We start from the raw sequence: 16,695 nt of genomic DNA, 5'->3' as shown, positions 1-16,695 counted from the left end.
TCCATCCTCCTTCTTGATTGTTCTCCATTGTAGTTCTCCAGTTTGACAATGGCTGTCTTGTACTGGGGAATCAAAACTGGAAATAACCACCCAAATGCAGTGTCGCAGGTTCTGACCAGAAGGACGCAATCACTTCCTTCAACCTGTGGGCTGTGGTCTTCCTAATGCAGCCCAATATGTCATTATACAAAATACAACTCACTGCGCTAGCAGCTTTATTCATGAGGGTAGCAGGATTACGGTCCTTAAATTGCTAAAATGGTAGCTGAGCTTTTCATAGTACCGTGTTTTGATTAACATTCCTCCATTGCATGAAATTTGTTTTAGTAATAAATGTCATGGTTTATAAGAGCTCCTTTATCAAAGCCTGAAAAGAGGCAATTAAAACCACCCCGGAATAAAAAAAAAAATCTTTGAGATCTCCATAGATAAAAAAAAAAAAATTGAAATCCAAATGACCTCCTAATTTCTTATTCAAATCAAACAATCACTTATATATTTTAAATATAAACCCAAGAGAAAGCCATTGAAACAGGCATTTTAAAACATGTCAAATTATCCACAAAAGTCTCTATTATCCACTTCATTTCCATTTGATAGGGTTCTTATGCAAGTGTGGGCATACTAAAATAGATCTCAAGAAAATAAGTTAAAGCCTTGTAGAACTTCAAATAGGCAAAATTTTTATGTACTTTACTAAATGTAGTGCATCAGAAACAGAAGCCGTCTTCCATGCTTCTCCCAAATGTGTCAGAAATTATGTTCTTCATTCAGTTAAACCCCACAGTATCTATGAGTGAAGCTGGTTCAGCTTCACTAACTGTAGCAGAGGTGGTACCTTTCAAGCAGACAATGTTTTAGATATTTCTTATACCACATCCCAGACCTGGTGTTGATGGGCATGGAACAAAAGTCCATTGACCCCCGTGCTGCTAATAATGCAAGATATCATCCTCTTTCAGCTGCATTACTGTTAGGACTTAAGGTGCAAGCCAATGAAGTAAATCTCATTAGACACCATGAACTGCATCTTCTGCACTGTGTAACACAGGTGATGACTTTGCAGATCTTATTTAGAGGAGCAGCATTACTGATTCCAACACAGGCGTGATGAGGAGGGCAGGCTGACTTTGACTGCCCTTGAAGTCTAATGTCAAACATACATCAGCATCTCTATGGCAAGTACAAATGCCACTACAAGTAGGTCCTACCAGAGCAAGTAGAGAAACCAGCTGTAAAATGACAAGCTTGAAAGGAACGTTCCATTTAACTCCACCAGCAGGACTGCTTGAACAATGTGGGAAATGTCTGTATTACTTCAATGAATATTATGTTCATTTTTGTTGATTTGATTGTTATGAAGCAATCTGTCATACAGTGACAAGCTGGTTAATGTCTGCAGGACTTTTTTCCAGTCTTTATTCTTAGAGGAAAGAATCAAGAATGTTTCTAGTGGCTTACCATCTGCCAGGAGTTACTGGACAATATTGGCAATTTTCACAGTATGCTTCTAGTCTCCGTTACTTGCTGGGTGGTTTGCACCTTATCTAAGGGAAGGGCTAAAAATTGTGTCATGTCTACTTCACAATTTATATTAACATATCTATTTTTAATCTCCCTAACTTTTACTATGTATTTTAAACAATCTACCCCATTGTTATAATACCATTTGTGCATTTGATTAAGAATATAAGGGCACATGCACAACTTGAGACTGCGGAATACTGATGAAGACTTTATGTATATATGTATTATGTACAAGTGCGAGCCTTTTTTCCTGCGGAGAAGTGTAATTGTTATGGCTACGGTATGCACCACTCCTGCCAGAACTTTCCTCAGAGATAGCTTTATGCATGAGTAGTCACATTTAATTTGGTTACTCATGTTTCTAAGATTACTCATGTAATAATAATATATAATTTACTATTTGCATTACAGTAGCACTTAGAGGCTTCCGGTAGGTTTAAGAAATTAATATGCAGGAACTTTAAAATAAGAGAAAATCACTGACCTTCCAAACTCACAGTTTAAAAAGACAAGACAGAGAATGGGGAAGAAGACAAAGTAGAAGTGACTTGCTCAAGATGCTATGACAGGGGAATGTCAGTCAGCAAGAGAACTTAAGCTTTTGAATCATCCTTCTGAGCCCTCTTCCCAACCAGGACAGGGCTCTAGTTTGCTTTAATGTACATACATATATACACATACTATTACATGAATATTCAGAGAAAATGTGCAATAAATAAGAATAGAAAATTCCAGGTGATCAATTAACAATTAACATATTTATCTCCAAGTACATGACTCCCAAAAAGCTTACTCTTCCCTTGTTCCCAGCTTGCATTTGTCAGAGATGTACTTAGTATTCTGTCAGCCATATTTCACTGTCTGACTAAACTGACAGGCTGAATTATCAGCATTATGAAAAATGCTCATGTTAGGAATATATACAATAAACAGTAATGTAAACTGCAAAGCAGAACTTGACTGAGATTTTATTATGCCTGTTATTCTTCAGTATTAACCTGTTCAGATGATTTTGCTTCTAAGTATATTGTGTACATTTAATACTTTCAACACCCTCTTAATTTTCTAATTCTAAGATCTATCTATAGGTAAAGAAGAAGGAAAAGAGCCTAGGCTTGATATTTGCGGCCACCGTTAAAACTGCTTGGAGGACCCTAAAAATAGTATTGTAAAAAGAAGACAGCTTCTTATAAATCCCGTGTTATATTACATTCCTTCCTGACATCATGTTATAATGCTAAAATCAGTACTTGACAACTGTAAGTACAACTTTTAATTTGTGCTATAAATAGTTCTAGCACATCTTAAGTTTGGTTCCAAATGTCAGAAGCAGCAGTAATGTTTTTTCAACTGTAATATATCTTCCTGGCTAAGAATAATGACAGAAAAAGCTATAGAATTCTGTTTGTTTTCCCTAAAAGTGACCTTCACATAGAATACTCAGACACTGCTCAAGAAAGTCGTATGTCACAGTTCGCAGCAGTCACCACTGACTTATCTGCATTTGGAGCCACAACTGAAGGCAAACTCTGACATATATAAAAATACACACACAACTGAAAGCAAAAATTAGACAAAGTGTTAAAATATAAAGAAGAAATGAGTCCCCAAGAAGAATCTTTTAAATTCACCGTATTTAAAAAATTCATAGTCAAATTCTTCACAGACCCAGGTAGGTAGATTAGTGTAGAAGTTCTCTGGTTCTCTGACAAAATACACAGCAATTAGAGTCACACACAGGGCTGATCCTCCTTTTCTTACTAAGGTTTGATGTAAGAGAAACTTCAGATGAACGAGCTCAGTGAGAAACCATGCCTCACTAAAGGACTGAAATTATTACTAAATTCCAAACAAGTTACAGACAGCTCAGGGATTTCATAGCATGATTTATTGCTGTGCACAAGATGTTAATGGATGCTAAAGCTGGGGCTTGGATTCAAAAACTAATCCAAATAAAGCCAAAGGGTATGCCAAACACTCCAACAAGCTAAGAAAAAGAGATCAAGTCTCCTCATATTGTAAAAAGAGCTGGACTGCATAAGAAACTATTCAAATGGTTAGTCAGAACTAAGTTGGATAGTCTAGGGTTTATTTCTGCAAATCAAAGACTGAGATACCATCCCTAAGTTGTGTGAGCTGCAGCCAGAAAAAGCTTAAAGAACTTTTAAAATGGACAGTAAAGGAGCTTAAAAGGCTTAAAAGGAGTTTACTGGGTGCCATACTGTCATGGTTTAACCCCAGTTGGCAACTAAGTACTATGCAGCTGCTTGCTCACCCTCCCCCGGCCGCCCGCTGGGGTCGGGGAGAGAATCAGAAGGGCAGAAATAAGAAAACTCGTGGGTTGAGATAAGAGCAGTTTAATACTTGAAATAGAGTAGTGATAATAAAAACAACAACAACAATAAATTGTAATGAAAAGGAAAACAACGAGACAGAGAGAGAGGGAGAGGAACAAAATCCAGGAAAAACAAGTGATGCAACTGCTTACCACCGACTGACACCCAGCCCGTCCCCAAGCAGCAATTGCTGCCCCCCAGCCAACTCCCCCCAGCTTTATATACTGAGCATGACATCATATGGTATGGAATACCCCTTTGGTCAGTTGGGTTTGCTGTCTTGGCTGTGCCCCCTCCCAGCTTCTTGTGCACCTGGCAGAGCACAGGAAGCTGAAAAGTCCTTGACTAGCGTAACTAAAACATCAGTGTGTTATCAACATTATTCTCATACTAAATCCAAACCACAGCACTATACCAGCTACTAGGAAGAAAATTAACTCTATCCCAACAGAAACTAGGACACATACTTCAGTGCAATGGCTCATCTGGTCATTCTGAGCAAGGAGATGGAACCAAGAACCTAGGTACATCTTTATGTAAATAAGTAAATAAGCACTAACTCCTATCACATATTTCTTACTCTAATGGAAACAGCATTTTATGTTCCTGGATTTCAGATAAAGTTCTGGGAAAAAAAAGCAAAGTTATTTCTCTTCTTCCTAAGCTCTATCTTAACTGTACTCCAGAAATGCAATTACTGGAGTAAATCCCAAGTCCTCTCTTAGATCAAATTCTTTGAAAGAAACCCAAGAAAGGACTTAGGGACTTCATTGTATTTTGCAAAATCTTTTACCCTACTCAGAGGAAGGAGATATATTTGAAAGAATATACAAGACACACATTTTTCAGAAAAGAAGTATGCATCCTAGAATTTCCTCATCAAGTTGGAGGAAGAACAGTTAACAGCATTCATATAAGAACTAATTTATACAAAGACCTTTTCCTTTTGAGATCATTTGTTCTAAAAGGATGGTGGTAGCCATGATCTGCTCTCAAAAGTAGAAGTGCTGTAACTCTGGAAGCTGTAAAGCAGCACAGAAAGGAGATAGCCTCCTTCCAGTCTCCTGCATTATGAGTATCTGCCTAATAGTCATTATTAAGCTCATTATTCTACAATTTGGTTAATCCCTCATCATCACGGTAATGAAGCACAATTGTATCAGTCTACACATGCTGTCCTTTTGTGCACTGTTAAGCCTGTGCTCTAAGAATGACACATAATGGAAACTTTGGGTTTCTTTCCTGTGTGTGAATCCACACAAGGATTTGCATTTTCTGTTGTCGTGGAGTCAGTCTTTTCTCTGTTCCCTATGTCTAAGCATTTAGTAAAATATGTGTTTCCATTATTTGTATACTTTAATTTAGTGTTTATGGGCTATGTGTATATTTAATTACAAGTTGTTTCTGAACTTCCTTTCTAAAACTCAGGCTAGTTTCGATACTTATAACGATTAGAGACCGATGGGTATTGTGCAGCTATCATAGTTATGGGTATTATGCAACTACCATAATTATAGTTGCAGTGTTATTATATGTGAGAAGCTAACAAAGCTTACCACACAACAGAAGCATATAAATTTTTCCACATGCTAAAGATAAATGGTAACAGCAGCAGCTGACTTATTGAAGGGAAGTTATAATCAAAGGTCAAATGTAAGTAAGGAATTTTGTATTATTTGTATTTTATCACCTCTTTTTTAGGTAAAAAGACTTTTCTTTTGCAAACTGTTTCAGAATTTGGTCCCTAAGCAGCAAAATATCAGAGAAATTGCCCATGCAAACCTCTACATATTATGTTTTCTAACCTTCGTAAAAGCCACACATTTTCACATTTCTCTGTGAAGCAAGAGGATGACTAGGAGAGTGCTCTATTAGTAATTTTGTTTCCTCTTGCTACAATTATCTCTGTCTCATAGGCCATAATTTTCCCAATTCCTCTGTCATTCTTAGAGCAATACTATGAAATCTCAGTTTATCCAAAACATTGCTATTAAAATCACCTTCCTCCCTTGCATGACAGTCTCTAATCGTCAACTCGTATGTCAACCATACAATAATATTCGGTGGAACTTCATAATAAACAGAATATGCTAGGTTTTCATGGGAAACAAATTAACCATTAGGTTGCCCGTACATTATAATTTCCATGTATTTCCAAAAATACTAAAATGCATATAAAAGGTAGCCACTTACGAATGTCTTCTCTCTATTGATTTTAATTAAGCAAAAATTTAATGAAAACTGTTTACACTGGCTAGTTCTAACAAAGTGCTACATATAAAACCACAGATCAGTGGAATCAAATTGAACTCAGCTTGAAAGAAAACACGAAGAATCAATGTATGAAGCAAAACATAAATAAACCTCAAAAGCATTTCTCCTAGATAGTACTGCATGTCTCTAGTTCAATCCTAAACTAAGAAATTCCTATCATGACAATTAAAAATGCTTTTTCTTAATTTGTGCTGTCAAATCTGCAGTCTGCTACATTTTAAGAATATCGAAGTCCCTGAACCTCAGATGCACATTCTCAGAATAGCTTGTGTTCCATACTTGGTAGGTTCAGTCTCATTCAGGTGCTAAAGAGAGTCTGGTCTGGGTGTGTGAATACACTCATTTTTGTGCTGTGCATGCAGAAACAGGTTAGATTGCACTGTCTGTGGAGTGCTGGGCATGGTCACTGCTTCACTAGTTCTTAAGACAAAAGTTCTATCTGATTTTGGAAAATATATATTCTATTTAAACTGTGAGCAAAGAGTTAATTTATTCTCACTTTTTGTGCTCTATCCTCCACCTATCCAAAGTTTTTGTTTTTAACCAAAGCAATGTTCCTTTTCCTGAAGAAAATATAATGGTCAAGACAGATACCTTATACAGTCTATGTAATTAATCTCATCTTAAAGTGTATGATACATTGCTACATAAGAAAATGACAGTGGGTCTTGTGAAAGAACAGAATATCTCTTTGTTAAACACGATAATGTTCACAAGTTTAATGAAATAAGTGATATTCATATGCTTCCACAGAATGAAGTATAATTGATAATGGGCAATATCACTGAATCAAGACACAAAACACATCAGATACACCTTCCATTATCAAGGAAAGATTCTAGAGTTAGCCTGACATAGTCCAATTCATGATATATTTTACCTGATTTTTTTCACTTCCTTCCATGCTTTTGTTGTTTTGGGTTTTTTTTACATTGATGTATATTTCATAACTCACTGACTCATAAGTTACAGTTATGCTGTTTCTTCAATATAAGTTACTATCCTTGACTTCACGGATTTATTAAATATTCTAGCTCCTGAAGCATGAGGAAATCTGCACCTGCAGATTTCACATGCCAGTTCTTTCCACACTGTGGAATGGGGAGGGAGTGTGTGAAACCTCTTGGAGGCTTTCTTTTACAGCAGCTCTGATCATTTCCAATTCCAAACACTCAGTATTATTTGCCATTCTGTGTTGGCATCAGCATTCTTCAGTTAGGTTCCTTGTTCTGTGTTACCCTCCTTTAATTTCTGAACGCCCAGATCATATTTCAACTAAATACCATGTTCACTGCAAAGAGAACTTAGTCCCATTTTATTCAATTTTTCTTTGCTCTCTTTTATTTTCTTTTGCAACATTTAATCTGTCTTGACGTTTTAAATTTTAAGCTAATGCTTTCTGACTTCCAAATTTTGACTTTGCTAATCATATAACTTCTTCTTCCATCTCTTGTAGGCTTTGATTTTTAGCCTAATATTCTTTTTGAGTTGGTTATTCACTATGTCTTCTCCAAGAACATAGTGCTGACATTGCTCCAAGTTCTTATCTCTAACTCCAACAAGTTCCTAACAGATTTTCCGATACTATTTCACATTTGAGTACTTTCTCTGAGTATCTTTGATCAGCTTTTCTGAAACACCATTTATGCTTTCTTTACCCAAATAATAAATGGTATCACTTCTTGGTTCTTCAGTAAATCAGATAATTTTGTGGGTATCCAACCCTGGTAATCTCAGACAACATTAATAGCATTTGTTCTTGAATGGTAACTATGATTTTTATTTTCCTTTCAAAATGTGATTTTTAGCTATCAGATCGAGACTAAAAATTTCAAGGGCTAGCTAAGCCAATATTTCAATATCGTCTGCAGGAGCCACTAAAACACAGTACTATAAAGTACTAAAGAAGTACTAAAGTACTAGAGCATGAAACAGTGTTCACAAAGGAAAGAAAACAGATCCTTACGTTGCAAAGACGTAAGAATCAGTAAATAACAAATTTAAAAGTCCCACCAGAGCTGTCTTGTTTCTTAGATTTGTATTACAACACCACACATGACTGTTCCAAGCATATGTGCACAAAGTTTAGATCTTGATTTCCAAATGCGCAAGCGTATTTCAGTTGAAGATTTTGTTCTTGATCTGTTGAACAGATATTTTATTTTGACAGCAATTTCTGCTGTCTCACAGTGTGTACAATGCATATTTGACAAGTGCTAGAACGTCCTAGATTTGCTTGTGAATCAGGTTCCAATCACATTTTACATTGTTTTCACTAGTAGAATGAGAATTTCACTACTTAAATACCAGACTTCATGTTTTTCCCTCAAACTTGTCAAGTTTCTTGTGTCATATAAGATCTGCAGGTTGCCCATACAACTCCCACTGAATGGTCTGGTATGGTCTTTCAGTTGCTGCAATGCTTGCTGAGGCAATCATGTCATGTTTCATCTGGATTCACCATCTGATACAGTTCAAACTGCTCTATCACAGCATCTTTTTTGCCTCTAAGGTAGATATAAAAATAGGGTTTCCAAAACTGGTTGAGGAAAAAAATTCTGAGCAATATTATACCATTGTGAAAACTCCTATCAGAATGCTTGGAGCTCTCCTGGGGATCTTCAGTAACCTCATTTCTACAATAGGATTTAAATGGACGTAGGCCCGAATATTCCACTGCGACACTGCATGGCCGTATATTTCTGATAAGGAGTCATAGTTTTGCAATATTCTTATGCATTCGACTTATATTTTCCTTTCATCCGTTTTCTTTTCTGGGGTAAGCAAGGGGGAAGAGGCTGTCTGTCATTTTTCTCAACAGTTTTTACATGCTGCTTTTGTGTTAGGAGAAGCTTTTCTTTTAAAAAAATGTATCCAAAGCAACTCTGAACAGTTTTTCAAGTGTTTCTACCCACAGCCTCTCCATCTCTTACTCCTGATGTCTCCTATTTCTCAAAGACGCTTTATTCCCTGTGTTCACCTTTCCACTTCCAAAACAGTGAAAATGGGAGAGAAGTCACACACGCTCTCTCCTTTAATCTGTCCCAACTCCGTCCACTCCTGATTCTCTTTTCACATCTTACAAAATAACTCAGCTGCACTTTAGGGAATCTCCTAATCCCCTCAGAGGAACTCTGTTCTTGATCCCTTTCTTTTCTCCCTGATGTTTGTGTAAGAATATAGCTAGAACAATTTTTAGGATAATTAACCCTCAATAATTCTTATTTAATTTCAGTGAAAAGACTGAAATGAAACACATGTATATATTTGTTCCAGTTGGATGTTTTATGATAAGTATATTTGTTATACAGTCAGAGAAAAAATTGAGCTTTCATTAATAGAGGAACTTCACGCTAAGTTGTATAAATGGAGTAAACAGGAAAAGAGTTTTCTTTCCTCTGTTGGGTAAGAACTTGTTTCAGTGCAGGAAATGATTGAACAAAGAGAATCTTGTTATCCAGGACTGAAACAATCCTTCATTTAGTTAAAGGAAAGGAAGGAATCAGAAGGCAATGAAATATCTTCCAACTTCTGACTATCACCAGGAGGTTTCTTTGGTAATTATACTGTGGGTCCATAAAAAGTATGGTACCTTTTATCAACAGACAAGCGTACAGAGTCATACAGACATGCCAACAACTCCATGTACAGAGTGCCTTTCAGTATCTACCCTATTTTGGCTGAAAGAAAGAGACTTGTTCTGCTCCCCTTCAGACCATTCTGTTAAATGCCACTGCAGACACCTCTATTAATTATTTAGCCATAATATGGATGTAAGTTTCAATTTTAACTTTTGCGTAAATCATCACAGCTAGACTACACCCAGATTTTCTAGAATCTCTCTGTAAAATAGCTCCAAAGAGCTAAAAGAGCTAATACTTTTCCCTAGGCCCTCATCATGTCACATTTCAATTAGTGCCACATCCATTTCTCCAGCCCTAATATGTGAAATATGTTCCTTTGCACTCCTTCTGTATATTTCATTTTCAAAACTCAGCATTCTATCTCCTCCTTCTGTGTTTATCGATTGGCTCTCTCTTCGCTACTAGTGTAGCAACCGTAAATTATTCAACTTGTCTGGGTTATTGATTGTACCTCCCTCATCTGTTACATCTTCAATTCTGAGAAGTCAACTTCCATCTCTGGTAAGTCCAGGATATTGCTCTGCATTTTATAAATTTTCAAGTCAGCCTGGCTAGGCTTTTTCTCTAGCCAATCGTAAATTTGGAGAGGGTCTTTTTGTGAAGTTCATTATTCTTTTACAAATACATCCCTAAAACTCTATTATAATGCCTAAAAAAGTCTCAGCATGATTCGAACACTTTGTGTGCCAAGATACTATTGTAACATTACTACCATCACACTATTTCACTGAACTTTCCCTCTGTCTATCCATTTAGTTCTCTTGTATAATATTTTGCTACTTAAATTTTTGGGATGTTCATATACTATGTGTCTTTAGTGTTCCTAAAATAAAAGGTTCTCTTTCTGTGATCAGGGGGCTAAGTCTTTATCAAACTATGTCAATGTTATATTCTGTATTTTAAAAAATCTCTAACTAGATTATATTTAAAATAATTGATTCATAATTGAATCAATAATAACTGATTCAGGTGTATTTCCTGTCCATATTTTAATAAATCCATGATTCTTAATTTTTATAGGGAGAGTAAGTACTTACTGGTTCAAGACAGGTGTATACGCTGTTTTATCTTCATCTATGATGGTGACCATCAGAGTAATAAGCTGTGCCCAGAAATCCAAATTCTTTGTTGTCGGTCCCTGTTCTTCTTTAGGAACTTCTTGTTTCTTGCCCTGTTAAAACAAGATTGAATATATTTTATATTAGAGAAATTAGAGAACATGTTATCCACCTACAGATTATCATTTGGTTGGAAAGAATGACATATTAAGTATCTTCAGAAATTTTGGACAAAGGCTGTCTATCCAACTTAGAGTAGACTGTATGACAGACTGTACCTGGCTGTGGACATATATCAAAAAATGTACTCAGTGCAAAGACAACCAGGTCAGCAAAGATCAACAGAGACTCGATTTTTAGTGCATGTCCACGCTTTAATTAAATACATTCTTAAATTCTTTGTTGTGCTGAAACTGAGCGCAAGTAAAATTGTCTGCTGAGGCAGAACTTTTATACCCTGCACAATAAATACTGAGCAAATCAACGATAAGGAACAGTTCTTGTTTTGTTTTGGATTATATGCTGAAGTTATTTGGCCTAACAGCTGCTACGCTGTTCGTTCTAAATAAAGAAGCCAAAATAAAAAAGGCTATTGCCCAAAGTATTCTGCACAGAGATTTTCCAGGGACTCATAGATTGACTGGCAGAACCACAAAGTGTGCGTTTAAGAGAGGCAGAGGAAAACACTACAAAGTAGGAGGGGGAAAAAAAATCCCTGGACACGTAAAAATACTAGGAAAAGATATTAGGAAAATCCAAAAGAGAGGCTTGTGAAGATATTGCCTTGCCGAGCATTTTAAAGTTGTGAGCAAAACCAATCTGTCACTTGATTCCTTTTTTATCCAGGAAAATGGGATTTTTGTATGCTCCTTGTAACTGAAGAGGACTGCAACCAGTTTCACATCCAAAGCAGAGAACCTGAGATGCCCCATTACGTTTTTGTAGTAAACACAAGGAAGGACATGACACACTGATACATCCGATGGATTACCAACATGACTCTCCAGACATTAATTAAAAGTTGGTAAGTAAAGCAGTGTTTTTTATTCCTCTTGACTAAAAGCCTGCACCTTTCGTGCCTTTTTATGTAGTTCAAAGTATGTATTAATATTCATCACTTACAAACTTTTATTGAAAATCTTATACTTTTTAATTTCACCAAAATGTGCATTTACAGCTAGATTTTGTCTCTACAGTTTTGATTTATGAATTCTTAGTTTACAGTTTCCTAGACAAAAGTATTTTTCAGTTCTTTGCTTGACAGAAGGATCAGATTCCTTATCAATGTCCAATAAATAACTTCATTGCAGAGAACTAAATATAAAAAGAAATATTTTTATCTCTGTATGGACACACACATAGATACACACATAATTTCTGCCACACAGAGGTACATCTGCACATGCTAGGTCTCTTCTACAAGCTGTCAGAGACAGAAAGGGGTCTTTTCAGGCAACTAGTAAGTCAGAGAACATACACGTGCCTATTATCTTGCAAGTTTAAACACATATTCCAGGTACTTCTCATTTGTAATCCAAATATGACCACTTCAATGGACCCTGTATCTCTCTGAATAGATATGACACTATATTAGTGTCATAGTGAATTAATTAAATGTTATCTTAACCTCAATTTACTTTTATCTATTAACAGCATTTAGAATGGCAGAAAGGGAATTTCAACAAAACTTAATTGAAAATTGTTTTTGTAGTCACTGTGGAATATTTTAGAAAAGTATAATTAATCACACTGTTACATACTCAGCTGACCTACAAATGCTATGGCTTCAGTCTCTGTTTGGCTTGAAAATGTTTCCGTTGGCATAACTGAGAGGCGTAGTAAACTGCAGAACAGTGTAGAAAAAGTGAGTGGGAGGACAGCATCATATAATTATATTTTAACATTTACGTAATGAAATGAAACACCCTTTTAGAGGCATTGAAGTTTAATTTCTATATTGCTTTGCTGAAGTCTGCTTTGGTGACATGGGTTCACCATCAGTCTGTTGTGAACAGTCAGTAAGAATGCCCTCTTATTAAATGAAAATATAAGTTAAGTTTTTCCTTCTCTGTGGTCTCAAAAGAAATTTATCTGCTCTAATTTTGTAAGTGTGATGGTAATAGCTCATGTCTCCGTCTTGTGATTTGGTCCCATATCCAACCAGTTCTCAATAGTATGCATCCTTTCACTTTAGGAAATAATACCATATGTACTTACATGGTACGGTGTATTTACAGTCTATGCAGAAGTTGTGGAAAGGCCTTTTAAAATGTCAAGATTAGATTAGCTTGTACATAAGCAAAGTACATGCTTACAACAATTTACACACACAAAATTTCTGGAGTATAAACATGATTAACTATATGACCTATTAGTGGAAAAAGCTTATCTTGATAATAGTAACTTTCTTTTTTCACTCAAGTTATATCCATTAGAAAGAAACTGCCAGTATAAAAACATGAACTAAATACCCGATATACCCAATTAGCGCCACATTGGCACAAATACAGTGATAAGATAAATGAGCCACTGAATACTGCTTATCATTATAGAGAATAATACCGATAATGAGATTTTAAAAAAATACATCTGAAAAGATCAAGAGGAACATAAATTCTCAATATATCAAGACAACAAAATCACTAGTTAACTGATACTGTTCATGATTCATGACTTTTAAAAAGAACGATTTTCTGAAGTTGCCTGTCTTTCATTTTTGGTGGATACATAATTCATTGAACAAGCTATAATCACAGATTGCTCTTATAGTAACCAAGAGAGCTTTCAGGAAGCATTGATACAAATGAAAGTCTGCCAATTAGCAGAATCACTTTCTTTTCCACTAGCCTTTTCACTTAGGAAAGACTGCTTACAATACCTTGACCCCCTGTAACGTCACTTGGGATGGAATGCTGTTCACATGCACAGAACTGTGAAATGCCGTAAGAAGATACCGTAGTAGATCCTATACTTAAAAGCTCAATAACTAACTGGCCAAAGGCAGAATAGTGATATTCCTAAAAGGCATCTGCTGGTAGATCAAACAAACAATAATACCAGATGATGTCTCACTATCAAGACATGACAACACAGGTTTTTATATGCTCACGTTAATTGACTTGGCTACTTCTTGTCTTTAGGATGACTCTAAAGTTGTAGCATACCATACATCCTTTACCATACAAAAATGTCAAGCAACAACATGGAAGCGGCAAACTTAAATAACGAAATATTTTAGAAAAATGGACTACATGAAACAAGCATGAGGAGTAAACGGGATTGCTTGGGTTCTAATGAATACAGCTGTTTGCCTGATTCTGCTTTTAAAAATTATACGTTCTCATCATGTTTCTCCAAGATGACACAGCTCAGGACTGCCAGAATGAGAAATTTTTGATCATTATACTGAAGTTCACTATTACTCATTTCCTATCACTTAGAAAAGTTTACAAAGCAATCTGTTGCAATTATAGACATGTAATTAGATTTAGATTAGGAATGTATTGCTAAGGATCCTAGATTCCAAATGTTCCTTTAATTAAAATCTCTTCGGTTTTGATCTCAGCCAATGCCCTTGACTTAATACAGAAGTTAGGTCCAGTGAATTTACTTAGTGGATCATAAATCTGATTGTCAGGCATTAGATTTTATGATGCATTCTTAAATTGTGTGCCTTTTTATTAATTCTTTGTCACAGGGAATGCTGTCTTTACTGCTAATAGATAGTTCTAAGTAAATTCCTACAACAGTATATTAACACTAGTTAAAGACATTTGAAAACTTATTTGGAACACATGAAACAGGGTAAAATCCAAACAGCAGCCAACGCCAAGAATGACACTGGCTTCAGCGATGATCCCACATCTGTTGGAAAAGAAAATCCCAAAGAGCATCATAGGACTAATGTAAAATATAATTAGTTCCTCACGTTGTATCAAGCGTACTAAGCTGTTTTGGATAAAATTTCAGTCAGTTTCAGAGAAAAGAAGTTCCAATTATTTTGTAGAGCTATACTAAGTTAGATGTGCTTGCCTGGGCAAAGCTGTCTTAATTCAGTTTTCATCATTTTAGGAATCCAACTGAGAGATAACCTGACGGATGTTTCGTCATGTATTTGGCAATATATTTTGTTACAGGATATTTCATTTTATTGAGAGTATCGTAATTCATTTGGAAAACTAGATAATTGCAAACACCTTATAAGTAAAGTATCTTTAAAGAGAAGTCATATAATTCACTTGAGATGTACAAACAAAGGAAATACTGTGGATTCTATGGCTTTTTTTTAATACAAGATCTAAACTAGGTGATTTATAACGGTGTGTCTTTTGCCACAGAATACATCAAAATCAGAAAGAGGAAGTAAGAGGAACTTTTCATATGATATGTATCAAAATAAGTTCTTTACCTGCACTAAATTCTTGATTTCCTTTTACTATCAATTTCCTAGTCACCTGAGTTCATATGCAAACAATGGATCATGTGGCACAGAGGCACCAAAACCTGTTGCTGGAATTTTGATATTCTCTTAAAGAAAAAGATAAAACGTAGAGAGATTCTTCTGAGTTTAAGAAAAAAAAAGGCTAAACTGTTGACAAGCAAACATATTTTGCACTCTGGAAAATATGGCTGAGGGTGGAGAAAGCAATCTCGGGCACAGTGTGAAGCAGGATTAAAATCTACATCTCTAGACCTGAGACAAATAAAGGCTGGTCTGAGGAACACAGGGCTTTCAACTTCTCTCATCATTTATTTTACCAGTTTGTAGGACAAACGTCTGGTTTTATTTTGCTTTGTTTTTATTTTGTTATGTTCTGTGCAATCAATACACAACATCTGTATGGTGCAACTTCGATAAATCCAACCCTATGATTTCAGAAACTAATCTGCATGAAGACTATGTCTGATGCAAGCCCCAACCTAAGTTTCAGAATATCGTATTTTCTATATAAAAATGGTAGAACGGAAGCTGAATGGAAACCAAGGGCAGTAGCCCTGATTAGTGTGAGGCTACAGAGTGCAATTTTATAGATCAGTCTTAGATGATGAAACATTACTTTCAATGGTGTTTCTGTATTTTTAAACTGCTCAGTTAATATTATTTAATTTGGAAGAGGTTAAGAATCATCAGGGAATACACAATATGCACTATATATATATATAAAACATACACACACCTATTCTTATAATTTTTTTTTTTTTAATTTTTACGTATGTAAAGAATGAAAATTTGGCTTTACAGCATTTACTTAGAGAGGCTAAAGCCAGAAACCGTTTGCAGACACTCAAAATGCACTGAAAACATGTGAGGGATTTCACTGAGCCAGTACCCCCTGAGCAGTGCTGTTGCATAGTAACTCCTAAACTGTTTTTGTATTTGAAACAGAAACCATATTCCAGGTATCCTTCTCCTGTACCAACTGAAATGGAATGGAATCCTTTTGGACAAATTCTAATAAAGATTCTTTCTTTTTCTTTGAGGACTGGCACGTGAAAGGAGACGATGTAATTGTTCTACCCATTTAGGGCAGCATAACATGTATAGCTCCTCTGGAGTGGCAAGCCAAGTGCTGCTGTGGTTTGATTTGCCCCACCTTCACAAAAGCACTATGCTTATGCAGGGAATAGGTGGAGAAAGACCCAAGTGAGCCCCTCACTTATTGAAAGCTCTTTGCAGCAATCAGCATAACCTTCATACTGCCCTGAAAGATCTACACTGCAATATTTTTAAGAATGTGGAAGTCTAATTGTAATAATATCCTGCTCTCTGCAACATATCTACATTAAAGGACAACTGTGGTAAAGAAAGAAGGATTCACAATAACATCATGCATCTTTTAAAATTTATTATATATT

At 35.8% G+C, this 16,695-nt stretch overlaps 1 protein-coding gene across 1 annotated transcript in view; it reads right to left on the bottom strand.

Annotated features, from left to right (window-relative positions):
* The window catches only part of LOC104081124 (protein unc-13 homolog C-like), a gene marked incomplete at its 5' end in the record, with an annotated part of 78,129 nt that extends 67,177 nt beyond the window's left edge, over positions 1–10,952 (bottom strand). The window contains one exon of the mRNA XM_009583741.1: positions 10,819–10,952. Within this exon, the coding sequence (XP_009582036.1) occupies positions 10,819–10,952 (134 nt within the window). The remainder of the gene's footprint in view (positions 1–10,818) is intronic.
* Positions 10,953–16,695: the final 5,743 nt, after the last annotated feature.

Source organism: Fulmarus glacialis, unplaced genomic scaffold, assembly GCF_000690835.1.
Source record: "Fulmarus glacialis isolate BGI_N327 unplaced genomic scaffold, ASM69083v1 scaffold16318, whole genome shotgun sequence".
Taxonomy (NCBI): Eukaryota; Metazoa; Chordata; class Aves; order Procellariiformes; family Procellariidae; genus Fulmarus; species Fulmarus glacialis.
Note: the sequence above shows the minus strand (reverse complement) of the source record. Positions and strands in the feature narration are given on the sequence as shown.